The sequence below is a fragment of the Miniopterus schreibersii genome, assembly GCF_964146895.1.
Source record: "Miniopterus schreibersii genome assembly, chromosome: 15".
Taxonomy (NCBI): domain Eukaryota; kingdom Metazoa; phylum Chordata; class Mammalia; order Chiroptera; family Miniopteridae; genus Miniopterus; species Miniopterus schreibersii.
Window position 1 is genome coordinate 22,963,593 of NC_138115.1, and position 26,503 is coordinate 22,990,095.

A 26,503-nucleotide genomic window follows, 5' to 3' on the forward strand; every position below is an offset into this window, starting at 1 on the left:
TGACACAAAAATTTGTATTCAAATGAAGAATATTCATAGACCCATAAAGCCATAGAACCCATAAAGCTTTAGGTGATATGAAGAACAAAGATTCTTCTTAGATATCTCAAGTGAAAGGTCTTTTAACTGCATGCAACAGTGGCCATACTTTTCATACAGATGAAAGACATCTTGCTGTTATATGGGCAGCTACATTTTTTTCGTGATCCCATGAACCAAGAGGTTGCTGGTTTGATTCCCTATCAGGCCACATGCCCAGGCTGCAGGCTCAATCCTCAGTAGGGGGCATGCAGGAGGCAGCAGATTGATGTTTCTCTCTCATCAATGTTTCTATCTCTCCCTCTCCATTCCTCTCTCTCTAAAATCAATAAAAACATTTTAAAAAAAAAAGTGGTACATAACATGACCCTTCTGAGGCAGTAGTACCATTTTCCCCTTTTTATGGGTGGAAAAACTGAGAAGCACAGAGAAGTTAAGTAACTGGCTTTGTCACACAGTTATAAGTCACAGAGTCAGGGCTGAACACAAAATGTGCAGTGTTGGGGAGTCCATACATGTAGTCAGTGCATCATCCTTCAGTGTTAAAGAAGTCTTGCCAAGTTTTAATTTTTATATCCAAGAGACTGTTCCCAATATATAGGAATGCATGTTTATCCCCATGTAGGATAAACAGGATGTTGGCAGGTTGGAGATTCTACTGATGAATCAGGATTAAGCAGCCACAGGTCTCTTTTTTTAAATGCAGCAGAAGCAACCTTCCTTGTTTAACTGTGTGTGAGATGTAGCAGTTTATAAGCTATGACATACTCAGTCATCCATACACAGACAAAGGACTCAAGTGAAGAGTGAAATTACATCTGTCTTTTCAGAAGCTATGTGTTTTCTTAGGTGCTTTTTACACTAATTGCTGTAGGTAGAGGCCAAAGTGCTTGAGTTTCACAGTGTCTTTTCCTTCCACTGATTAGATTTCCCACATGTGGCAGTGATCTCACATTCCATGAATGTATCCCAGCAGCATCATTAGGTGCTGACACTTCTTTACTGGGGCAGAGCCCTGTTGTCTTGTCGTAACTTTTTGAAACTGGGAAGTGTTCAGAGCTTGTCTTCAAGTTTAAGAGACTAAGCATGTATTTTCTCATTAAAATATAGTTTTAAAATTCTTATGGAAAAAGGGGCCACTTCTATTAGGATGCTTGGCTGTATGTACATAACCATCATCATTTTTTTCCATGTGTAGTGGAGACATTAGGAAGTACTGTGAAAAATATTGAAATTTTCATTTTTGCTTTCTAATACTAAGCAAGGGCTCTTTATGGTATGAATGGGATATATATCTGAAAATATGATGCCTAAAATTGAAAATAATACAGATTCTGACAAAGGATGGCCATTTTCTCTTTATATTTACCAAAATCATTTGTTCCACCAGATTTAAATTGCATACTTTGGTGGGGGGGGGGTTGCATAAATTTGCATACATTTCCATACTTTGTTAAACTGAGGTTAATTTTTTTTTCAAATTCAGCAAGTTAAATGAAGCTCTATAATAAAAGCAAACAAAAAGTAATACTTGCTCATTGCAGAACAGTTAAAAAATGCAGAAAGGTATAAAGAAAACATTTACCTATAACCCACCATTGAGAAAAACCACTGCAAACATTTTGGCATACTACCTTCCCATCTTTTTTATGTGCTCTGTTGTCTTTTAAATACTGAAATTCAAGTGTTGTAACTAACACTATTTCTATTTTGCAGGTATCAACATAGTGTAGAATGGGCCACAAAGCTCATGAGAAGACAGGGGCAGGATGAGAGTACAGTGCATAGAATCCTTGAAGATTACACAAAACCACTTGAGCATCCTTGCATAAAATGGAACGAAAAGGTTCCATTGCATGATGAACTGAACTCTGAAATAGTTTCCAACATGGAAGCCACAGCAGATAGAGAGAAACTGTCTGTGATGAATGGGGACTCAGGAAAGTCAGACGATATGGAGGATCCCAGCAAGCCATCACACTGCCTGCAGGAAGGCTCTGGGCATGACCCACTAACTGCAAATGGCTTGGATGAACACCTGTTAGAGGGCACTGTACCTCTGCCCCAAGTCCATTGTAGCAAACAAGATGTTCTCCTCCCCCAGTGTGACACTCCGGACAGCAGCCAACCAGCGGGTCTCGTCTGTGCCAGAGAGAGAGGGCCTGATGATGAGTATGTGCTGGTGGAGGAAGTTGTGTGTGATGGGAGTGAGAAGGAAGATGCCCTAAACAAGGAAGTAAGTAGAAGAAAATGAATCACTTCCTCCAAAGCCATCTGTTTGTGGCCCATAGGAGATGTTGGCTAATTGGATGTCCCTTGCTTGGAACTGGTAGCAGGCCCATATTAAGCACCCAGCTTATGAGAGAGGTGGTCAGGACACCACACTGCAGACACTCCAAGGTTACCAGCAGGCACTGGGTCCTGCCCTGGTGTCTGAGTAGTTGTGAGGGCTGTTTCAGCTAAAACCTTGAAGTTTGTGAATAACTTTTTTTAAATGTATAAATTAAAGCAGGTTCAAGGAGGAAAAGAAATGTAGTGGTGATTGCACATAGTCTGGAGCACAGCCAAGGGGCGGGTCCTGCATATAGAAGTCAGCTGTCACATGGGAAGCAGATGAACAGCCACTTCATTAAGGGATGCACTGTCAGAGTTACCCTAGAATTGTCTGTAATAGCTGAAAATGAGAAACAATCTAATGGCTAAGTGGTATGTGAAACACCTACTTGGAGAAATATTATCTAACCTTTTTTAAAAATATATGTTTTTATTGACTTTTAGAGAGAGGAATGGAGGGAGGGAGGGAGGGAGAGAGAGAAACATTGATGAGAGAAACATCATCAGTCAGCTGCCTCCTGCATGCCCCATACTGGGGATTTAGCCGCAACCCAGGCATGTGCCCTGACCAGGAATCGAACCATGACCTCCTGGTTCATGGGTCGACAATCACTGAACAACACCAGCCAGGCTTATCTAACCTTTTGAATGAGGTTTATGATGTCTCATTAAGAACCTAGACACATGCTTGTGAGGTACTGTGAAAAAAAGCACGTAAAATCAACCAACAAAATGATTACTATGGGAATATTCACGGGTCAAAAAGAAATAAAATGTTAATAGTAGAAAAGCAACCTTTTCCATATAAGTAATAAAAAGTTACTTTTTAACAGTATGAATCCAACAAATGTGAATTTGGGCAATTTATAAGAAAGTTGTTCATTTTAAAATGCAGTTTTCTCTGTATAACGTAGTGCTCCCATTTGTTCTATATGTTTTTTCTTTTTTTCTTCAGTTGGTACAAAAGAAGAGACTAAGATGCAGAAGAAATCCATATAGAATCTTCGAGTATTTGCAACTCAGCCTAGAAGAGGTATGTTTCCAGCTTGTTCCCTTTTCAGCTATTGGTCTCTGGGACTGGGCAACACTGTATACCTCTAAATGCAGTTCTGTATGTAATTCAGTAACTGAGTATTCAGTAATTGAATATCACAATTAGGTATTGAGATCACCCTAGGCAGCTTCCAAAGTAGGCCTGCCTACATTTCATTCCTTAGCCTGCATTTGATCAATTCTAAGATGTGCATTTTGGGGACCTTACCTATATCATTCCACAGAGGTATCAAGGAGTTTGTCTAAGTACTTCTTTGTTTAAAAAATTTATTGTTTGATTGATTTGAAAGAGAGAGAGAGAGAGACATCAATTTGTTGTTCAACGTATTTATGCCTTCATTGGTTGATTCTTATATGTGCACTGACCAGAGATTGAACCCACAATTTTGGCATATCGGGATGATGCTCTAACCAGCTGAGCTACCTGGCCAAGGCTAAGCACTTCTTTTCATCAAGGTTTCAGGTTGGCCAAATATTATGTTACTAGTTTTTACCAAGTCCTAAAAAAAGGTTGTTGAGATAGACTTCACATACCATACCATTCACCCATTTAAAGTGTACAGTTCAGTGATTTTTAGTGTATTTGTGGAGTTTCACCAACTTTTAGTAAGCTGTGATGCGTACTTCAAGTTATGTAAAGACTGATAATTATTAAAGGCACTTTAGGTATTTCCTTCTGCAGAACTACCAATACTTGCTCTCTTTATTTAAGACATAGCTGCTTTCTCAAAAGTTGACTAAACAACTGCATCATGTTTTTCCTCTGATTTGGAGTTCCTCTAGCCTGTGTTCATGTAACATTCAGTCCTTCCTTTTTTGCTTACATTTATACTGTACACAGAAATATCCTTTCTGCCCTTGAGGGTAGCACCCCTTCCTCAGGCTCATTTCCATGGGTGTGTCTCCTCTCCAGGAGCACTCCAGCCTGTCTTAGATCCCTTCTGCAGTGCCTGGCACAGTTCTTGGAGTATATGTAGGTGTCAAGGAGTGCTTGTTAAATGCACCCACGTGGGTCATTTCATAGATGTGTTCACAGAGAAGTAATTGTGTTTCCATAGCCTCTTGATCTCCTGGTCTGCACTTCCTTCCTTGCAGTGAAGCCAGTGGTACAAAGAACAGACTTTCAGAGTAGGAAAGGATGTTTCGAATTATTTACTTCATTTCATTTTACAAATGAGACAGCTTAGTCTACTGTTGAATACAGTAGACACTAGCTGTGTGTGGCTATTTAATTTAAACTAATTAAAGCTGAACAAAATTCAAAATTCTGTTTCTCCGTCATGTCACCTGCATTTAAAACATTCAACAGCCACATGTGACTACTGTACTGGATAGCACACGTGTAGAATACTCCCTGTTGGTCAGACTGTGTATGCCTGTTCTCCAGGTCTTTGACCTCTCTGAGTCTCAGCTTTCTTCTGTAAAAGCCGAATATAGCACCTTATTTATAAGATGTTCTGGAAATTAAATCACTCATGTAATGGGTTCAGCACAGTGCCTGGTATATAGTAAATACTCAGTAAGTGTTAGCACCTGCTGTTCTTGTCATTATCATCATCATTTAGTTCCTTAGAAACGCTGTTTAGTAGCTAATTGGAACTCTTTCTTTCACAATCAGCATTTTTTTTACTCCTCACCCGAGAATGTACTTTTATTGATTTTAGAGAGAGAAGAAGGGAGAGAGAGAGAGAGAGAGAGAGAAACATCAATCGGTTGCCTCCTGTACACACCCTGACCAGGGATCTAATCTAAAGCCTGGGTATGTGACCTGACTGGGAATCGAACCCTCAATCCTTCGGTGCATGGGACAGTGCTCCAACCAAGTCACACTGGCCAAGGCACAAGCAATATTTTTTTAAATTTAAGTATAGTTGGTATATAATATTATATTAATAAAAAATTATTTTTTAACAGCATGAATCCAACAAGTATAAATCTGTGATATTTGTAAGAAAATTTTTTGTTTTTTTGTGTTTTTTTTTTAAATATATCTTTATTGATTTCAGAGAGAGGAAAGGAGAGGGAGAGAGACAGAAACATCAATGATGAGAGAGTCATTGATCAAGCCCACAACCCAAGCATGTGCCTTTACCAGGAATCGAACCCCAATCGCTTGGATCCTCGGTCGATGCTTAACCGCTGAGCCATGCCCAGCTGGGCAGAAAATTGTTTATTCTAAAATGTGATTTCCTGCCCTGGCCCGGTGACACAGTTGGAGCCTCAACCAGAAATCAAGAGGCTTGATTCCCATTCAGGGCAGACCAGCCTAGGTTTCGGTTTAATCCTGGCCGTGGCAGGACGCAGCCAATCTGTGTTTCTCTCTCACATCGATGTTTCCCTCTCCCCTTCCCTTTCTCTCTTAAATCAATAAAAACATATCCTCAGGTAAGGATTTAAAAAAATTATTTAAAAAATGTGATCTCTGTATAACATATAGTGCTTTCTGTTCTGTATGTATTTTCATTCTTTCTCTTCAGTTTCAGGTATATGCAATCAGTATTTTGCAAAAATATTCACTGGGTATTTACTATGTCCCAGGCGCTGGGCTAAGTGCTAATAATACAGAAATAAATAGAATATGGCTCTGATCATAGAGATAGCCCCAAAATAATTACAATTCTATGTGATAAGCACAGTGTGATATATATGTATTGTCCTAGTGTTCCTTCTCTTGTGTCCTTGTACCCAATGCCTGACATTTATTAGGTGCTTAAAAATTATTTGTTAAATGGATATGTACGAGGTATGGAATTTTCACAGGAACTTCTGGAGTCCAAAGGGACACGCACTAGCTGGAAAGACTTTACAGAGTTGGTGATATCTGCAGATGTTAAAGGATAAATAGGGATTGCCAGATGGACTCAGGGGACAGCACAGACTCTCATGCAGCTCAGTCCTGGAAGTGGCAACACAACACAGGATGGCTAGATTGTGGCTGGCATATCTATGGGTAGGGGTGTGACCTGGTCATGGTGGCACCAGGCCATTGCAGGCAGTGATGTAGGGGAGTAGCAGGGACTAGAGTTGGCATAAGTATGAGTGTGGGCTGGAGAGCTGAGGCCATGAAGACCCTCCCAGCTCTCAGCTCCAGTAGGCAGCAGCAGTAGGGCTGGAGAGAGCATCAGGTGTAGAACCTGGGGGTTCAACCTTACTGTTCCAGGAGGCTGGTCAGTTGCTGCTTTTAATGAAAAAAAGCCTCCCCCCAAATACTCCCTGAAGAAAGGGAAGAGTAATAGGAGATAGCAGATGAGATTGCTCTGTATTCTTGGAAGCTGCTTGGCTCCTGAGAACATTCCAGAAATGTGTTGTAGAAGTTTTCAAGGAGCACGCAGTTAAACCTGGCTCTGCTTCTCAGTTCTGTTTGGCAGATTGCCTTTGAAAGAATCACTGGTGTTTGGTGCACCACTTGCACAGTGTAATGTATTTTCGTAAATGTCTATAAGGAACACAAGCAGCCCTGCTGTGGTGACTCAGAGCAGTTCTTTTTAGGGACTGAGAATGGTAGTACAACAGCTGACTTAAAGATCTGCTTCTTAGAGGTCTGTTACTGAGAGCTATTTTTCTGTTATAATGATTTGGGCCCTAAGAAGATTTAGTGATATGACATCAAAATCATTGTTAAATTCATCCCTCTATCTTATTAGTACTGTCAAAGCAAAAACTTATCAATGAGATCTCAAGGGACATAATCGCCAGCCTCCACAGACCTCCCCAGTCTACTGATGCTTTAATTCTAAATAAAATAAATTCAATTGAATTGAGATCCTCTCCATCTGTAACAAGTGCCTAAGAGCAGTTTGCATTGATTCATAAAGCCATCTAAGGCCAGTTAAAATGAGGCATTGGTTTCATCAGTTCTTAGGGAAATATATGTTTGCAAATAATGGAAAGTTTCTGAAGAACTTAACTTCTAACTGATAGCAGGCAGGCATTTCTTGCTAGGCAACAATTGGATTGAACTTTCCCAGATTAAAATATCTAAATGATTTTTAGAAAGGGAACGAAACTAAAATGAATCGAGCAATTAGATTTCATAGCCTTTTAAATCTTTATGAGATTTAATCTCATTAAATCTTTAAGAAGGCATTATTAATCCATTTTATAGGTGAGGTAGGAGAGTTTAAGTGAGACTTCCAAGGCCCTGGCCACTAATGAAGATTCCATCCTAGATCTGTCATATCTCAAAGTTCATTCTTCCTGTTATACCATTCTGAACCAAGAAGTGAGAAAATGAAAGGAAAAAAAGGAGTTGGCTGTTTGAGGAACCAACTTTCTTTTCCATTGCATCTTTTGGCTACCATAGGTGTCCATCTGAGAAAAAAAAGTATTCTGTATTAATAAGTATTGCGCCATGGGAAGGGAAAGGTCAAAATAAGATTGTAGGACACCAGGAAGGCTGTCAACAGTACTGTCCACACTGAGGAGAAAGGAGTTGAAAGGGCTCGGCCTGCTCTAGGTGGCTCTGGCAGTTTGGGCCTAAACCAAGGGCAGGATCCAGAGACCTATTTCTTTATTCTTTCAGCACAGGCATTGAGGGCCCACAGTGTGCTAGCTCCTTTTCTGTAGCTTCCTGCTCTCACAGAGTTTACGCTCTATTCGTAGAAACACATATAAAAAGGATACTTTCAGACTAAAATAAGTGCTCTTTTGAAGAAGACAGTCAAGATAGGGGTTACTTAAACCATGTGGTTGGGGAAGACCTCTCTGAGAAGTGACCTTTAAGTCTGAGGCAGATTATGCCAGATGTAGGAGTAGCAATTACAAAAGCAGAAACGAGCTTAGTGTGTTCAGGGGACAGAAGTGAAGCCAAGGTGGCTAGAGAGTGAGTGGTGGTCAGACACAGGGGCTACAGATGGTGAGAAGCAAGAATGCAATAAAGCCCTTTGGAGAGTTTTAGTCATGGGGGCCACCTCTTCGTGTTTTGAGAAGATGGCTTTGGCTCCTGTGGAAAATAGACTGTAAGGGGCTAAATAAGAGCAGAGAGGCCTTGGCAGAAGTCTGGGCAGGAAGTGGTTGCTGGACACGGTGATTGGGACCAGCAAATAACCACCTTCACCTTCAGAGAAGCTCTAAATTTGGATCTGGGTAAAACTATAATAGTTCTCAAACCACTTTATTCTCTTAAAAATTATCGAGGATTCCAAGGAACATTGTTATGTGGATTATATCTGTCAATGTTTACCAAGTCACCTCCTTGATTAAATTTATTCCTAGTTATTTTATTCTTTTGATGCAATTGTAAATGGGATTTTAAAAAAATTTCTCTTTCTGATAGTTCTTTATTAGTGTATAGAAACTCAGCAGATTTTTTTATAGGTATTTTATATTGTAACTTTGATGAATTTGTTAGCTTAAATAGTTTTTTGGTGAATTCTTTAGGGTTTTCTATTATAATATCATGTCATCTGCAAATAGCAACAGTTTTACCTCTTCTTTTCCAATTTATGTGCCTTTAATTTCTTTCTCTTGCCTAATTATTCTGGCTAGGACTTCCAGTACTATGTTGAGTAAAAGTGGTGAAAGTGGGTGTTTATTACTGATTTTAAACCAGTTTGTGACATTTATATTTTCTTAGATTTTTTTAAATCCTTGAAAAATTATACAAACTTTCTGTTAAAAATATGTGACCATTTTGATGTTGACTCAAGGACATTAATTTGTATTGTGGCAAAGACATATCAATCTATAAAATAATTTCTCAGCAATGTGAAATAATTTCTAATGAGCATTTTTTGCTTGCTCTGTTTTAGGCCTTCTTCCTGGTCTATGCTCTGGGATGTCTAAGTATTTACTATGAAAAGGTAAGAAGTTTTATTTAGGTGTATTCTACTTTAAACTTTCCTGATGTTAAAAGCAGATTGTAGTCATTTCAATTGCTTCAATACAAATGTGTCTACTTTCACTAGATAAAACAGGAATTGGCTTCTTCTCTAAGTTCAGCTTTTGGTCCTGAATTGGAACTGCTCAGGCAAAAGCCAGCTTTGACCTTTTTAGGTTGAATTTTATTCCCATAGGTTAGGAGAAGAGCAGTATCTTACATGATGACCAGGAAATCTGTGTCAGGACAGTACTAAAAATAACAACAAAAATAAAAGCTACCAGCTTTTAGCACTACTTTAGCCTGTGTATTAGGCACTTTACATACAATACTTCTAATCCTCACTTCCATCTGGTAAGAATTTTATAGAAAAGGTAACTGAGGCTCAGAGAAATTAAATAAGTCGCCCAAGGCCAGGGTAGCTCCAAAGCCCATGATTTTACAATAGCTTGCTTCCCTTAGAAGAAAGGTCACCCCATAAGAAGTTGATACCATCACTTGCCCTCTAGTAGAGGAAGTGGAGCTCTGGGTACATTTTTTTTTTTTTTTAAAGAATAGTTTTTTATTTTTTAGAGAATATGGAAGGGAGAGGGAGAGGGAGAGAGAAACATTGATGTGAGAGGAAACATCAGTTGGCTGCCACCTACATGCCTCCTACTGGTGATTGAGCCCCCATCCCAGGCATGTGCCCTGACTGGGAATCGAACCAGCAACCTTTCGGTGCACAGGACACCCAACCAACTGAGCCACACCAGCAAAGGCTCCACTGTACACTTTTTTTACTGTTTGAATTTTGAACCATGTGATTATAATACATATTCAAAATAATTAAAATGAAACTTAAATTAAAAAGAAAAATGTAAGCAGAACTGTAAATAGACCAGAGAAAGCATATTTTATTCCGTTCTTGGAAGTACATAATTTTATCATCATCAGATTCTAATTATATAAGTCTTTTTCACGAGTATTCCATTGGTTTGGAAATGGGTGTCTGGCTGATGAGTGACTCATTATTCCAGATGGTGGCCATTCTTAGCCCACCCTGCCTCTTCTCCTGGGCCTTAGCTGAAATTTGTCAGAATATTCCAGCTGTTACATAGAAACCTCAAATCTGAAACATGGTGAGCTATCCATATTGGAAGTTTAGCCTTCTCTGTAAGACTTGCTTCTCAGAGGAGGAGCTGAGTACAGTATTTCCTCGCAGTGGGATTTGAAGGCCACACACATATGGAGCTTCCACTTTAGGAACAACTCCAGAAAAGTAAAAGAAAGAAGAAAAAAAGCCACAACTCTAACTCATATTTATGGTATTAAAATCTTCATCTGAGCCAACTGAGCAAATCTTTTCTAGTGACTGAACCCTAAACCAACTGAAGAATTGACCATTTTACTAAGCACTGAAATGAAGCAGAAAATTTTCCAAACTTACCTAGTTTTTGTTGTATTTTTTTGTATTGATACATCAAAATGTTCTCTGAACCGAACCAGTCTGTCTTTTCAAGTCCTACATTAGAAACAAAATTCTCTTATAAGCAGTGGATTATTAATTTGTGCCATCAGATAACAAATCCTCTAGTTCCAAAACTAAATGGAGCATATTTTTAAAGCTTTTACAAAATTATTTGTGGCTTTTCTGAGCATGGCCTGACATACATTAGCTATTCTTTAGGGTCTTTTGGAACATGCTTCCCTTGTGGACTTGTTACATTTGAGCACCTAGGCACACACTCTTTCCTCTGCCCAGAATGTTCTTCCCCAGCCTCCACCACCACCTCCTCCTGAGCCCTCCACCACCCCCTTTCACTTGGCTACTTCTTTCTCATCTCAAATGTCACTATCTCAGGGCAGCCTTTCCCAAGTCCTTTAGAGCAGTGCTGTCCACTGGAAATGTAATGGGAACCTCAGACAGGAGCCATGTGTATAATCTAAAATTTTCTGGTAGCCACATTTAAAGGTTTTTTTTTAAAAAAAAAGTCAGGTGAAATTAATTTATAATGTATTACATAGTTTATTTAACCCAACATATCTGAAATTATTGAGATAGTTTTTTTTATATATATATTAAGATTTGAAATTCCGTATATTTTACACGTGTAGCACGTCTCAGTCCAGGCACATCATTGGACAGCACAGGTCTAGATCTAGTTAAATCCCTCTGTGATGGGTACCGGGTTTATTTTAGTCACTGCTTCAGCTTCACACTTACAGATGTTGATTCACAGAGGAGTACAACATAATAATGCCTATTTTTGTTCAATAACTTTAGGAGCCTTTAACAATTGTAAAACTCTGGAAAGTTTTCACCGTGGTTCAGCCCACATTCAAGACTACCTACATGGCATATCATTACTTCCGAAGCAAGGGCTGGGTGCCCAAAGTGGGACTTAAGTACGGAACAGATTTATGTAAGTAATTCATGGCTTGGTAGGTGTGAGAACCAAGGTTTGCATCAGATCCTAGGATGAAAATCAGATTTGATTATATGTGCTGTTGCTGATCTTTGCTAAGAAGTTCTTCCTTCTGGGTTAGGTAAGGATAGTGGATATTTGGATTGGGTTTAGGGAAGAATATTGGATATTTGGATTAGATTTAGGGTATGTCCAGAATGAATGAAAAGGTAATCTAGGAGAAAAGCCCAGGAGTAGAAGCTTGCAGTCCCAATTCAGGCTTTTCCTCTCATCTGCCCTGGAATCTTAGAAAGAGTAGTTCTGTAGCCTGGCCGGTGTGTCTCAGCAGTTGAGCATCAACCTCTGTATGACCCAGGAGATCTCGATTCGATTCCCTGTCAGGGCACATGCCTGGGTTTCAGGCTCAATAACCAGTAGGGGGTGTGCAGGAGGCAGCCGATCAGTGACTCTCTCATCATTGATGTTTTTGTCTCTCTCTCTCTCTTCCTTCCTCTCTCTGAAATCAATAAAGATATATTTTCAAAAATAAAAATGTCTGGTACATAGTAGCCACTCATATTTAAAAACAAAAAAGAAAAGAGTTTTACAGCACCCTCCCACCGCCACCTCTCATTAGCCATGTGATCATGTGATATTGGGCAGTTCCTTGTCCTCTGGGCCTCAGTTGCCTCCCCTCGCAAATGAGAATAATCATTGTAATGGTAATTACAGCTCTCATTTATTGAGCATTTAGTATATACCAAGCATTGTACTAAGTGTTTTTACTTTTATTTATTTATTTATTTTAATCCTTACCCGAGGATTTTTTTTCCATTGCTTTCCAGAGAGAGTGGAAGGGGGAGAGAGAGAGACGTCCATGAGAGAGAGATATCGATTGGTTCCCTCCAGCACAGGCCCCAACCAGGGCAAGGGTTCAAGCCTGCAGCCAAGGTACATGCCCTTGGCTGGAATCAAACCGGGGACCCGTCAGTCCTCGGGCCAACTCTCTAACCACTGAGCAAGACTGCCCAGGGCTGTAGTGTTTTCCATTCATTATCTCATTCAGTCCGTACAGTAGTCCTGTGCAGGAGATACTTGTTCCCCCTGTTTTTCTGAGGGAGACTGCTGTTTTAGGAGAATGGGTCATTTGCCCTGAACAGTTTTCAGGGCCAGTAACTTATAGAGCTGGACTTTGAATTTTGAACCCCAGACTCTTAGAAACTTTTACACAGTTCTTCCTCCACTGATCCTTACTTAAAGTGAGGAGTCTTAGCTAGGTGAGCACTTAATTCAACAGAGTTGCTGTGGTCTCCTATGGGCCAGGTCTTTCTAGGTGCCAAGAATGCCAAGGTAAGTAAGGCAGACACACAGCCACCTTAATGGGGCAGCTTACTTTCTGGAGGGGAAGACAGTCAAGCAAACAGATACGTACATGATGCAGTCTCAGGTGCTGATAGGTACTATGAGAAAAACAGAACAGAGTAAAGGGAGAATATAGGAAGTTAGTAAAGGGGACAGGAAAGCACTCTCTGCAAATATGTGACCATAGTGAGGGAGCAGGTCATTTGAGAATTTGGGGAAGAACCTGATAGGTAAAGTGAAAACAGGAAGTGCAAAGCCCTGAAGCAGGAACAAGCTTGGCAGGTCACAGGAACAACAGAAAGACAGTGTGTCTAGAACTTAGAGATCCAGGGAAGAGTGACAATAAGTGAGGTCTGAGGCTGGGGCCAGGTCACATAGGGCCTGGCAGAGACTTTGGATGTTATTCTGCTGATTGGATGTCTTAGGAGATTTAGAGCAAGGGAGTGACTTAAATTTAATGATTTAATATAACAAGACCCTCTGCTCTCTTACTAATAGACTGCTGGAGGGCAAAAATGGAAGCAGAGTGACTAGTTAGGGAAGCTGAGCCCAGCCAGCCCTGCAGATGGAGTGGATGCGAGACTTGTGGGTAAGAGAGGAATCAGGGATAGTGCCTAGATATTTGGCTTAATGTTTTGGATGTATTAAGTAAGCACACTGGAGATACTGCGAAGATAGTTCTGGAGCACAGGAGACCACTGAGATACAAATGTGGAGTCATCAATATGTAACTGGAACCTAAGGCCACAGGCCTGGGTGAGTGAATATGATCCACACTAGTGTCACTCCTTCAGTAAGTCCCCAAACTCGTTTCCTCATCTGCCAAGTGAGGGTGCTTCCTGGATGCTTTTCAGAATTGTTACTGAGGTTAAAACAAACATTTCAATGTATTCGAGAGGCCTTCTGAGAAGTCATGGCCCTTGAGGTCTTTTGAGCTCTGTCACTTACTTGTTCCATATATTTTTGAGCCTTAAGTACCCAAAGAAAGCCAATTCAAGCTTTTAAATCTTTAAATGCTCTAAAATTGAGTGTGCTTTACCTAGACTTATAGGATAGTCTTCAAGGGGCCCCTTGTACCCCCTGAAATTTTACTCAAAATACTATGTTTGTAGATTGTGAGCAATTTAAAATAAAGGTTAGGTATCACCCCTCTCTCTAAGATAAATGGTTTATTTTGTTTCTTCCATGCCTGGATTTCAGTACAGATATCCTAACTCAGACTTACCTTTACAAATGATTAGGATTAGCCTGAGATTAGTTTGCTAGGTTTCCAGATAATTGTGTTGGCCACAGGTCATGTAGCTTAAATAAGTGACATGCCAGTTTCATTTTTCCTCATTGGCTTCCTGCCCTGTTCTTCTTTTCATGTTCCTGTAAGGATAGCCTCTCAGGCCCTGGCCAGTGTGACTCAGTTGGTTGGAGCATCATCCCCCACACTGAAAGGTCAAGAGTTCCATTCCCAGTCAGGGCACATACCCAGGTTGAGGGATTGATCCGTAGTCGGGTGAATATGGGAGGCAACTGATTAATGTTTCTCTCTCACATAAATGTTTCTCTCTCTCTCTCTAAAATCAATAAAATCATACCAGGTGAGGGTTAAAAAAAAAAGAATTGCCACTCAGTGCAAATGCTTGTTAGGTCTTCTCCAACTTTCTCATTGTATGGGTGAAATTTGAGTAGATTTTTCCAGTGGGTAAGGCTACAGTGATGCATTAAGAGGTGGCATGAGCCTGGCCGGTGTGGTTCAGTGGTTGAGTTGTCGACCCATGCACCATGAGGTCACTGATTCGATTCCCAGTCAGGGCGTGCAAGAGGCAGGAGATGGATGATGTTTCTCTCTCATCCATGTTTCACTCTCTCTCCCTCTCCCTTTCTTTCTCCCCAAAATCAATTTTAAAAAAAAAACATTTAAGAGATGGCATGGGGTGATGGAAAGAGTACTCTTTGGGTTCACAGCTGGCTCTACTTCTTATTTAATCTTTATACTCCTATGAGGTGTGTGAGTGTGTGACCTCAGGCAAATTTCTTCTCTCTGAGCTTTCATTTGCTCATCATATCACATGGATAACAATACCTTGTTTTTAAAAAACATCTTTATTTAAAAATGAGCTTCAGCCCGGCCGGGCGTGGCTCAGTGGTTAGCGTCGACCTGGCATCCAGGCGATCGGGGTTCGATTCCCGGTCAGGGCACATGCCCGGGTTGCGAGCTCAATCAATGACTCTCTCATCATTGATGTTTCTATCTCTCTCTCTCCCTCTCCTTTCCTCTCTCTGAAAGCAATAAAGATATAAAATAAATAAAAATTAAAAAAAAAAAAAAAAGATGAGCTTCAGGGGAATGAGACCTTTGTTGAGTGCCTTCTAAGTCTGCCTTACTCACGTATTTTCAGTATTCAAGCCATATTTGTGGATGTTGAGTAGAGAGAACTTTCCTAATTTAAAAATAAACTGCCTTATAAGGATGAATGAAGGAATGAACAAGCAGACAGATTTTCTGAAAAGAAAAAAAAAAATCAGCTGCTATTTCCCAACTCCCCGGAGGCCTCTGCCACAGCTGGGGCATATCATGCACTTGGAGCTGCCTGCGTAATTAATGTGAGGCCAGGCCTCTGGCCCAGCAGCCACATGACAGTGTCTTCCCAGTTCCTGCTTAGCAAGAGTTCACAAGCGGTGCGAGCCTGGAACGGGAGGAACGGCTTCCTAAACTACCTTCTCCAGGCACAGCTGCTCAGTGCCACTGGTTTTTAACAATATTATTTTAGTTTTGAAGGCTGGTGACCTAATCACATGTACCTTGGATCTGCCAACATGGGTTAAATCCAGGACATTCTCTTAACAGTTGTTTCTGCTTACAGAGCTAATGACTCATGACAAAGGGCCATTATGAAATTCACATCTTATCAGAGAAACTCTTCCTTGAATAAATCTTGTCAATCACATTTCATTCCAGGAGCAGTATTTGGAACAAGTGATAGGGATCTCAAATCAAGTGCAGCTGTGGAGCTGGTTGACCTTGATCACCCACTGGTGAAGGGAGACTAGAAACTAAGGGGAGCCTTTCTTCACATTCCCACCCAGAGGCTCCCGTGACTGCTGGCTCCTTTGGCAACCAGGCTTCTTGCCTTGGTGCTTTTCTGCTCTCGTTTTATTTAATCTTTATTCTTCTGGGAGGTGTGTGGTGTTCTCCTTCCTGCCATAGGCTGTGCCTCTGAAGGGTTCCCTGTTCAGTTCCAGGGACCACATGGCAGAGTCCCTAGCTTCATGCTTTCGGCAGCAGCTCTTGACCGCCACAGACTGAATTATCCGATCTTTCACTTTTCTTGGTTTCAGTTATGTGTGGTCATTGTTAGTCTAAAAATATTAAATGGAAATTTCCAGAAATAAACAATTCATAAGTTTTAAGTTATCATTCTGAGTAGCATGATAAAGTCTCTTCCTGTCCCGCTCCATCTCACCCAAAGTGTGAATCATTCCTTTGTCTAGCATCTCCATGCTGTAGATGATCCCCATCCATTAGTCACTTAGTAGCTGTCTAGGTTATCAGACTAACTGTTGGGATATCGTAGTGCTTGTGTTCAAGTAACACTTATTTTACCTTAATAATGGCCCAAAGCCATTATAATGGTTCTATTTTATTATTAGTTATTGTCATTAATCTCTTACTGTGCCTAATTTATAAATTAAACTTTAATATAGGTATGTATGTATAAGAAAAAACATGTAGAAATGTTTAGTACTGTCTACAGTTTCAGGCATCCACTGGGGGTCTTGGAACATATCCTTCATGCATAAGTGGGAGGACTCCTGTAGTAGGGCAGACCGGTCTCTGAGTGGTGTGTACGGTTATGTACTTTCTTTTCCCCACTTGACTTTGAATTTTTTTAAAAATAGGCATGAGCCTTATTCATCTCTAGCACCAACACCTAAATCAGTACCTGGCCAAATTAGCTCAGACACTTTGAATTACATTGATTCAACATGAATAACAAAATGTTCCTCCACTTTACACAAACTTCACATTCTTGATACACTTTTAAGCTCTGACCCCAGAGAGTATAAGAGAAGCAGCAAGACAAGAATCACTTGTACTTGACTTTGGAATTCATTTGTGGGGTGGGGGTGAGGGTGGGAGGAGGGTGTTAGGGTCTTGGCAACAGACTTGCTTTACTAATTGCATTTTGTCCCAGGGGGAAAAACAGTTTGGGTTTTAAAAATAGACTACAGGGCATATTGCAGATTACCCACATACGGATAATTGGGTGTTTATGTCTCTGTGGAGAAGAAAAAACTTAAGTAATAAAATAAGATTTTTATTTCGGGTGGTTATACATTTTCTTTCTTTTTCTTTGCAGTGCTGTATCGAAAAGGACCTCCATTTTACCATGCAAGGTTTGGAGTGATTTTTAAATAAGTTAATGGCTTAAAGGGATATGAAATTTTTGGCCTCCACTTTAATTTTCAGTGCCACAGAAACAATTAGTCATGTTCCTATTGGCCTGATAAGGATAAGTACTGTATGTCTGTGCCTTTTGACACACCAGCGTTGTTACATTATATATAAAATAATAAATAGGTTACGATAATCTGTCTTTTAGTATTAAACATTCAGTTAATCTGTGTAGTAACTGTTCATCTTAATATCAATGAACATTAGTATCTAAAACAGTTGAGTGAATTCTCAGCTTTCATATTGGGAGAAATATTTCTTTTTTAAAAAAATTTTTATGTTTTTGATTTCAGAAAGAAAGGGGGAGGGAGAGAGAAACATCAATGATGAGAGAGAGTCTGCCTCCTGCACCCCCCCTTCTAGGGATCGAGCCCACAATCCAGGCGTGTGCCCTGACCGGGAATCGAACCTCCATCTTCTGGTTCATAGCTCGATGCTCAACCACAGGCCAGGCAGAAGAATATTTCTATTCCTTTCTTATACATGTTGAAATCAGTCTAAAATTTTATAACATAAAGTATGAGTTTTTCATTAATATTTTCTTAGCAGTCTAGGGGAATTTAGGATCAGATGATGTACATTTTATTTTTTCTGTTTCTTTGTTCTTGGTAGGACAAACAGTACTTTAAAATACCTTTTGTGTGTTTTTCAGTTACTCTGTCATTACTGAGTTAGTTGATGACCATTTTGAGGGCTCTCTTCGAAGACCTTTCAGTTGGAAGTCACTGGCTACTTTGAGCAGAGTTTCAGTAAATGTCTCCAAGGTAACAACATCAGCTCTGACACTACCTATCACTTAAATGGTTGCTTTTTTTTTTTTTTTTAATGTAGTAGAAATAGAAAAGTCATTTGTAGAAACTTCAAGGTGTTTCTACCAGTGAAGTTCTGGAAGATTGGGCTAGAAGCTCTCTTCCTCTCATGTCCCCTCCCACCACCAATTGGTACTAAGCACCAGGAGTTGAGCTTTGAAGTTTCCTGTAGTGGTTGATGTTGGTGGGCATTGCCTTTCTTCTTTGGGTGCCCTTGGTAAGCACAGCCAGCACCTGCTCAAAATTCACCCACACATTCACAAAGGAATCCAAACATTGACACATTTCTTTCCAAAGTTCGCAGATCTCTTGAAAAGGCAGGAAGGGAATATTTATTGCTAAACACTTTACATGTTTTCTCACCACCCATTTATTATCTTCATCCTAAGAGCAAGGAATTGAAGGGTCAGAGATGTTGAGTGAGAAACCCATGATCATGCAGCTCAAATGCAGAACTGGGATTCAACCCAGAGCCTGCTAACTGCCTGGCTGTGTTCTGTTTCCTGCTGCCATCAAGATAGGAGGGAAGTCACCAGGACTATAAAGGATGAAAGCTTTGAGTGTTCTCTGTGATTCAGTAATTTGCTAACTAAAATGAATTGTGGGCCCCCTCCCTCTCTGTCCCACTGCTGCTGGAGGTATGGGAGCTGAGACTGGATCCAGAGGGGCCAGGCAACAGCTGTCTTGAGTGCCAGTTAAGTTGCTTAGGCTTTAGCTACTGTTTCTAGTGTTTTTATGCCCACTTTTTGAGACTTCTAGCATATATTTAATATTTTAAATTATATGTTTATAACCAGTATATCTACTTTATTTGCATTCTCTTGACATGTCAACAGTGTCTAAATGGCAGTTCCTTAGTCTAGAGTGTGAGCCCAGCTATGATGTTCCCAGGGGCACACAGTGGGCAGGAATGGAGATTGTCTGCATTTCCTGCTGACACACCCAGATTTATACTCTTATTTTGTGGGATATGGAGATTGTTTTTCATTTCTCAATAGGAACTCATGCTGTGCTATTTGATTAAACCTTCTACCATGACTGACAAAGAAATGGAGTCACCAGAATGTATGAAAAGAATTAAAGTTCAGGTGCGTAAGCTCAGAGATAATTCATGTTATCCCAAAGATTCTTTCCATTGTGTTGTGTCCTCTTGAACATGTGCTCTCAAGAAAACAAGTGAAAACCATCTTGCCTTGGTAAAGAAGGTCTTCTCAAGCCTTTCCCTGCTAAACCCACTCTCACTCCCCTCAATTCCTGCTGCTTCCTTACCTGCGATATGATTTGTTTCTGTCCTCACCACTCGGCTGAAACTGCTTTCCCAGATGTCCTAGGACCTTCTGGCCAGGCCAGGACCTCTCAGTCTGATTCCCAGAGACTGGAAGTGTCACTGTTGACATTCCTTCCTTGAACTTCTCCTCTGGCTTCTGGGGCTCTGTGTTGAGCTCAATCTCCTCATCTTCCCGGCAGGATTTTCACTGCCAGTGCTGCCAGGTTCATTGTCAAGTCACTCAGTGTTTAATATTCCCATCCATTGCCCTTACTTTGACCCCTCCAGCACATCCAGCACCTCATTGTTTTTCTCTGACATTGCACCCTTCCTTCTCGGTCTCACTGCCCCATCCCACTGCAGACCTGCTCGAGAGCCCCAGCTCCCCATCCCCTCAATTTGCCCTGCCATTCCCCCTAGATTAGCTTTTTACAGAATGCAATCCAGATCCACTTCAGTCCTCTCAGTGCTGACTTGGATATAGCAGCACCATCATAGACCTAGTTCTGATGTTAAATATGAGCCTTTGTACTGGTACGCCCAGTCCTGGAAAGTGCTAGTGGAAATCCACAGCTGAGGCCAGTTCAGCTTTTAAAACCTTTGCACGGTTGTGGTAGATACTATTTGCATGTAAGGTGTATGTATTGCTACATTCACATTTCCTCCAAATGTTCAGTTATAAGGTGGAAACAGGTATCCTCATTATATAGACAGCTTTTTGTGAAATGTAGCTGCGATGTCCCATGCCTAGCATGTTCTTTTATTTCTGTTTTTGAAATTCATTCCCCTTTTTTGCTTGGTTTGGTTACAGGAGGTGATTCTAAGCCGTTGGGTTTCTTCACGAGAGAGGAGTGACCAAGACGAACTTTAATAATTCAACCTCAGATTTCCAATTTCACCAACAAATATTTATTAAGTCTCCTACAATAAGCCAAGTTCAGGATGAGGTAGAGTCCTTTTATTGTAATTGGCCATTAATTTAAAAGTTTTAAAGGGCATGGCGCTCCCAGAACCAGAAAACTGTTAGTGTTTTAAAAGATAAAATTACACAGGAGAAGAGCCCTGTGCGGGACTTCAGATTCTGTCCTTGAACCGGCACTGGCCGGGACTGGCCGTAGCTCCTCGCCCCCAGGCCCCATCGTGTCCTCGCCTGCTCAGGGAGGAGGTTGGGTAGATGAGTCCCAAGAAGACTGGTCCAGCAACAGGGAAAGTCTGTTTCACTCCGATTTTACTTGAAAATGGTAATAGTTTACGTTTATGTGGCACTCTACAGTTTCCAAAGCAGCACTTTCATACTCAGGCATCTCTTGTTGCCCACTTCCAATCCGTTCCTGGGCGAGAGCTGGAGAACATGTCTGGGGTTGCAGGATGCTATGTTCCATTGTTTTAAATGGAAAAAATGATGTGTCTCTGCTTGTCCAAGAACTGCAACCAATTACTCAAACACATAACAATCCATTTAATATTTAACAAGGGTTTCTGTATCATAGAAAGCATTTAAAACATCAGTTACCTAATTATTTGCCAGTGAACTAATTGGTGGGCATATTTGTGCAGAATACACAACACTATCATGCAGTATTAGATAAAAATTGCACCTTGCTTTAGTGAACTTGTTACAAAGTAAAAATAGGTGGTGAAGTAGTATATGAAGGAAGATACATAATGAGTGCAGTTAACATTTAGTTAAAACCTTTTTTTAATTGGTGATATCCCAATGGAGAGTTGCCTGAGGAGTGGCATTTGGAGGCAAGAGGAGGGAAACGGACAGAGGGCATGGGGGTGGGGGAACGAGCAAGAGGGAGCCAGTGCAGGAGTGAGGGAACCATCATCTGAGACTCATCCACTTTCCAAATTCAAGACACTGATGGACAGTCCTCTGCTTGGCACTAAATACTCCAGAAGTAGATGGTTAAGAACTCTTTGGAAGCTGAGATGAAAAACACACCAAATGGGCACTTGTTTGCATTGCCTTGGTGGGTGATCTTAGAGCCCCTGACAGCCTAAGATTCTGCCTATAGTTGTGCTTTTCTGCGGTGCTTCCGTTCACATCATACTCCTGCTCTCGCAACAGTCATTGTGTCTGCATGCTCTACATTTTAATGGAGCTCCCCTTCCTCCCCTGCCTCAGACCAGTCATCTTAGTAACTTCTTTGCTCTTTACTAGAGATACCAATAGTTCTTCAACATTTTTACTGTTCACTTTGCTTACTCCAGGCTCCTTAGCAAAGTGAAAGACTTCACTTTGAATCATCACTTTCTCAAAACTAATGTTGGCAAAAAATTTCAGGAAGCATTTCTTCCCTATTTCATTTGTCATTTGTAGTGATACTTCTTTCAAAGCCTAATCAGTGCATCAAGTGCCTTTATGGTAAAAACTCTTCCATGAATCCTTCATCCAAGTTCAGTACTCCTGTCAACACTGCACCTCAGGTGCTTTGTCATCAACTAAGGTGAATTGAAGGCTGTGGTGACTCCTTGATATAAAGGCTACAATAAAGACATAGAGAAGCCAAAGATCACACAGATATTTGTAACTGAAAGCTCTAGAAGAATGTCCAAAACAACATCTTTAATCAAAGAAGCCTTGTATGGAAAATTTTCCTTCCTTATGTATAAGTTTGGACACCATGTAGCAGGCCATACCCTCTTCAGCATTACCGGAGGGCCCTGGGGGTTCTGGAATGGTACACCAGCAACAGTTTTGGTTTACATCACCCTCACAGTTCCCAGCTAAAAGCAGTATTAGCTTATCTTTGGAAGTATTAGTTCCTAGCAGTTTTTTCCTACCTTCTGAAATAAATGTACCAGATGGCAGTTGTTTTTAAAAAAAAGAAAACACGCAAGTTCATCAAGATTGGAAATTTACTCAGCAATAAAACCACCTTTCGGAGATTCTCCAGTTCACCAGGGGAGATGCTACAGCCTCACTGAGCAGAAGTTGCTTCACCCACACCCCTCAAAGAGTCAGTCTTACATGGTCCTTAAATCTCTCAAACCTTCCAGACTTGCTTTCAAACTGAAATCCTTCCACCCATCCTCTCTTTCCTCCATCACTTTCCAGTTCTCCCAAAGCGTTCAAAGTCACCCGCTGTACCAGGATGTATTCAAATGGCATCAGGCTGAGCAGCTGCACAAGAATCTCACTAAAAATAGCACACCACGTTCAAGAACACCATGAAACTTTGTGGAACCAACATTTTTCACAGCTAAATCTTGTCAACCTAGTGCGAAAAAACAAAGGCAGACACCTGCTTGGCCAAGATCCTACTTTTTACATGATCACTTTTCTCAATACACTATCACTTCCAACTGTTTTTTTCCTAATGCAGTGGTATTTCCTAGGCCTCTGTAACACCTACTTCTTCATAGGCTTTTCCACTTCCACAGGAGACATTTTTACTTAATAAAGTTGGGAAAATGATGTGATAATAGACCACCCTCCCAAACAGCGCAAGCATCAGTCACCTAAAACAGCAGCGCGTGCCCTGTCCTCTTTCCGGTCCATACACAGCTTGAATGATTTTGCTGCACACTCTTGCATATTGGTGTTGTTGTTTTTTTAATTTAGATAACCAATGTAGGATAACATTTTTTGCAAATTGTTACAGTAAATATTCAGATAGTGAGAGTTGAGATGGGGCAGACACCCATGTTCTTGTTTATCCCACAACAGCCTTTTGAGTTTAGGTGGTGAGTCCCTCCACAAAAGTAAGGTTTGAGGCTCAGAGATATGGCCACTGGCAGAAGTGCAAGCAGAAGACTTGGCCTGAGAGCTCCAGCGTTCAGTGCCTTTACGTGATCTCCATCACTGAAGTGACACCAGCCTAGAAAATCACATGACGTCAGAAATCCAGCCCCAGTAGGGCTTGTCCATTTGGAGGCTAAAGAGGAAGGCTGCCCTCCACTCCACACAGGGCTGGGTATGTGCTGGCACAGTTGGGTGGTGGTCTCTTACCTCAAAGGTAGGGGTGAAACCTGAGATCCCTCTCACCAAGAACCCCCTTGTACATGTAATTCTGCATACATCTTCAGGAGCTTCACAGATTCTGTGAGGACTATCTGTGGATCCAGGATTGAGAACCTGGGAACAATGTGTGGGTCTTAGCTTTTTTTTTCTTTTTCTTTTTTAATTTACCTTTATTGATTTCAGAGAGAGAGAAACATCAATGATGAAAGAGTCATCATTGATCAGCTCCCTCCTGCACACCCCCGACTGGGGATCAAGCCCGCAATCTGGGCATGTGCCCTGACCAGGAATCAAACCACAATCTCCTGGATCCTAGGTCTTTGCTCAGCTGCTGAGCCACACCCGGACGGACAGTTCTTAGCTTTTAATTAGTTTCCCTGGAGATAATTTTATTGAAGGCTAGGTTGTGGAATGAGCCTCTAGAAAGGACCCATTTAGATCTCAGCTCTGCCTCTCAGTGGTTATGTGACCTTGGACAACTTGCCCTTTATGAGCTTCAGTTTCCATACCTCTAAAATGGGGCCGATGGTAATATTTCTGTCGTGGTTATATGAACAAAGGAGAACGAAAAAACACCTGACACAGGAGTTTCCCCTCCCTTCCTGGAAGGGGTGGCTCAAACCCAAACTAGCAAGAGACCAAGAAGACAGTGTCCATGCTCAAAGCTAAATCTGGGTTGAGAACTGAAATGTGTTTGTGGAAGTTGGGCTCATCTGATAACAAATGCAAACATTGTACACAGAAAAAGTGGAGAGGTGAGAGGACTTCAAGGAGAGCCTCTGTGTGCCAAGGGCTATTTGTCCTTGGAGTGAGTTGAGTTGCCTTTAGCCTGCCTTCTGAAGAGCCTGTGGCTAGAATTAGGCAGTCACCGTTGGAAGTGCCCAGGGAGCAGCAGGGCACCTGTGTGTGGTTCTGTAACTGCAGACCTTTCCTGCCTTTAAGGCACCACCACCTCAGAGTCCGTAGCTTACAGTTTTCAGGATTTTTGAAGTGCTTATGACTCTGGTTTTGGTATTAAGTTTCAGCAATTCCTTGGTCTCTCTGATCAGCGTTGGGTGGAGGGCAGGATGGCTAAGAGCTCCTTAGTCTGGAGTCAGACCTAGGTTTGCACCCACTTATTAGCTATACGATTTTTTTTTTTTTTAAATCCTCACTTGATATTTTTCCCCCATTGCTTTTTCAGAGAGAATGGAAAGGAAGGAGGGAGAGAGAAACATCGATGTGAGAGAGCCACATTGACTGGTTGCCTCCCGCCCATGCCCTGACTGGGGGCGGGGAGAACCCACAACCCAGGTATGTGCCCTTGACTGGGAATTGAACCCACAACCCTTCGATCTGTAGCCTGACGCTCCAACCACTGAGCCAAACAGGCCAAGGCTAGCTATACAATCTTTTTATGTATGTATATATATACATATATATATGTATCTTTATTGATTTCAGAGCGAGGAAGGGAGAGGGAGAGAGATAGAAAATCAATGATGAGAGAGTCATTGATCAGCTGCCTCCTACGCGCCCCCTACTGGGTATCGAGCCCAAAACCTGGGCATGTGCCCTGACCAGGAATCGATCCTTGACCTCCTGGATCATAGGTCAGTGCTCAGCTGCTGAGCCACGCCAGCCAGGCTAGCTATACGATCTTAACCTTAGTTTCCCTCATCTATCAAATGAAGTTAATGTGCCCTGACCAGTGTGTTCAGTGGTTAGAGTGTTGGCCTGTGAATTGAAGGGTCGTGGGTTTGATTCCTGGTCAAGGGCACATACCTGAGGTGCAGGTTTGATCCCCGGCCCTAGTCGGAGCGGGTGCAGAAGGCAACCAATGGATGTGTTTCTCTCACATCAATGTTTCTCCCTCTCCCCCCTTCCCTCCCTCCCTTCTCTCTAAAAAAATCAATGGAAAAACATCCTCAGGTGAGGATTAACAACAACAACAACGAAATGAAGTTAGTGTTATCAACATACACATACAATGGAATACTATTCAGCCACACACACACAAAAAGAAGTATTGACATGCTACGACGTGAATGAATCTCGAAAACATGCCAAGTGAAAGACGCCAGGCACAAAATGTTACATATTGTTTGATTCCAATTGTATACCCCAAGTAGGTAAATCCATGGAGAGAGAACGCAGATTGGTGGTTACCAGGGGCAGTGGGGAGGGAGGACTGCAGAGCAACTGCCTCGTGGGTACAGAGTTGCCTTTCGGGACAATGAAATGATTTGGAACTCGGCAGAGGTGGTTGCACAACATACCAAATGCCACCGAGTTTTTCACTTTAAAGCAGGTTGGTGTAATATGAATCTCAACTCAATAAAAAATAATAACGTTATCAACCCCAGAGGGTTGCGGGAGGATTATGTGCGTTGGTCCTTACAAGGTGCTTATTAGCACAGTGTCTGGCTCATAGTGTACTTTTAGTAATTTGCAGCTGTGGTGATTCGTTATGGAGGGGAATGAGGAAGCACTTGTGTCCTAAGAACCACAGATACCTGTCATCTATTAAGGCAGTTACTTGTGCAGTTGGTTATTGTATGTTGATTCTCTTAGCTTCAGTTTTAGAGGCTAACGTTTTCTGACCTCATCCCCAAACTGTGAGGGGAAATGGTGGCATCCAGAGTTCTCTCATACAGGGATTCACTTCTGTAATTGATTCAAACGCAACACTTGGCAGGGATAAACCAACGTGAATGGGAAATGGTTTTAGGCGGGTTTACCAGGTTTATCATGTTTCCCTATGATTTTGAACATAGTATACTAATCTGAAAGTTCTTTGTTATTTATTAGTTTTCATTTTATCATAATTATTTTGCCTTTATTGTTAAAGCATTTTCATTTTCTTTTTTTAAAAAAGCTATCATTTACTTGAATGTGTTTTTTAATTTAGTTTTCCCCTTGTTAAGGAGTTCTTGGGTTAAAAAGAAATGTCTCTCCTCTCCTCCACCCACCTTCCATTTATGATTTCACCAACCAAATTGAATTTTTAGAAATCTGATTACAAACTCAAATAATTA

The 26,503-nt window shown here is 41.2% G+C and overlaps 1 protein-coding gene across 7 annotated transcripts in view; it reads left to right on the plus strand.

Annotated features, from left to right (window-relative positions):
- TSEN2 (tRNA splicing endonuclease subunit 2) overlaps nt 1–26,503 on the plus strand; it is a 47,962-nt gene that overhangs the window by 15,547 nt on the left and 5,912 nt on the right. For 4 of the 7 annotated variants that reach the window (XM_081160328.1, XM_081160329.1, XM_081160330.1 and 1 more), the window contains exons 5-12: nt 1,756–2,275; nt 3,329–3,406; nt 9,177–9,227; nt 11,511–11,649; nt 17,346–17,382; nt 18,093–18,204; nt 19,248–19,337; nt 20,328–22,933. In XM_081160328.1, coding sequence (XP_081016454.1) covers nt 1,756–2,275; nt 3,329–3,406; nt 9,177–9,227; nt 11,511–11,649; nt 17,346–17,382; nt 18,093–18,204; nt 19,248–19,337; nt 20,328–20,387 — 1,087 coding nt within the window. In that variant the 3' untranslated portion in view covers nt 20,388–22,933. Of the gene's footprint in view, nt 1–1,755; nt 2,276–3,328; nt 3,407–9,176; nt 9,228–11,510; nt 11,650–17,345; nt 17,383–18,092; nt 18,205–19,247; nt 19,338–20,327; nt 22,944–26,503 lie in introns of those variants that run through there. The other 3 variants (XR_014000426.1, XR_014000427.1, XM_081160327.1) reach the window with 2 other exon arrangements.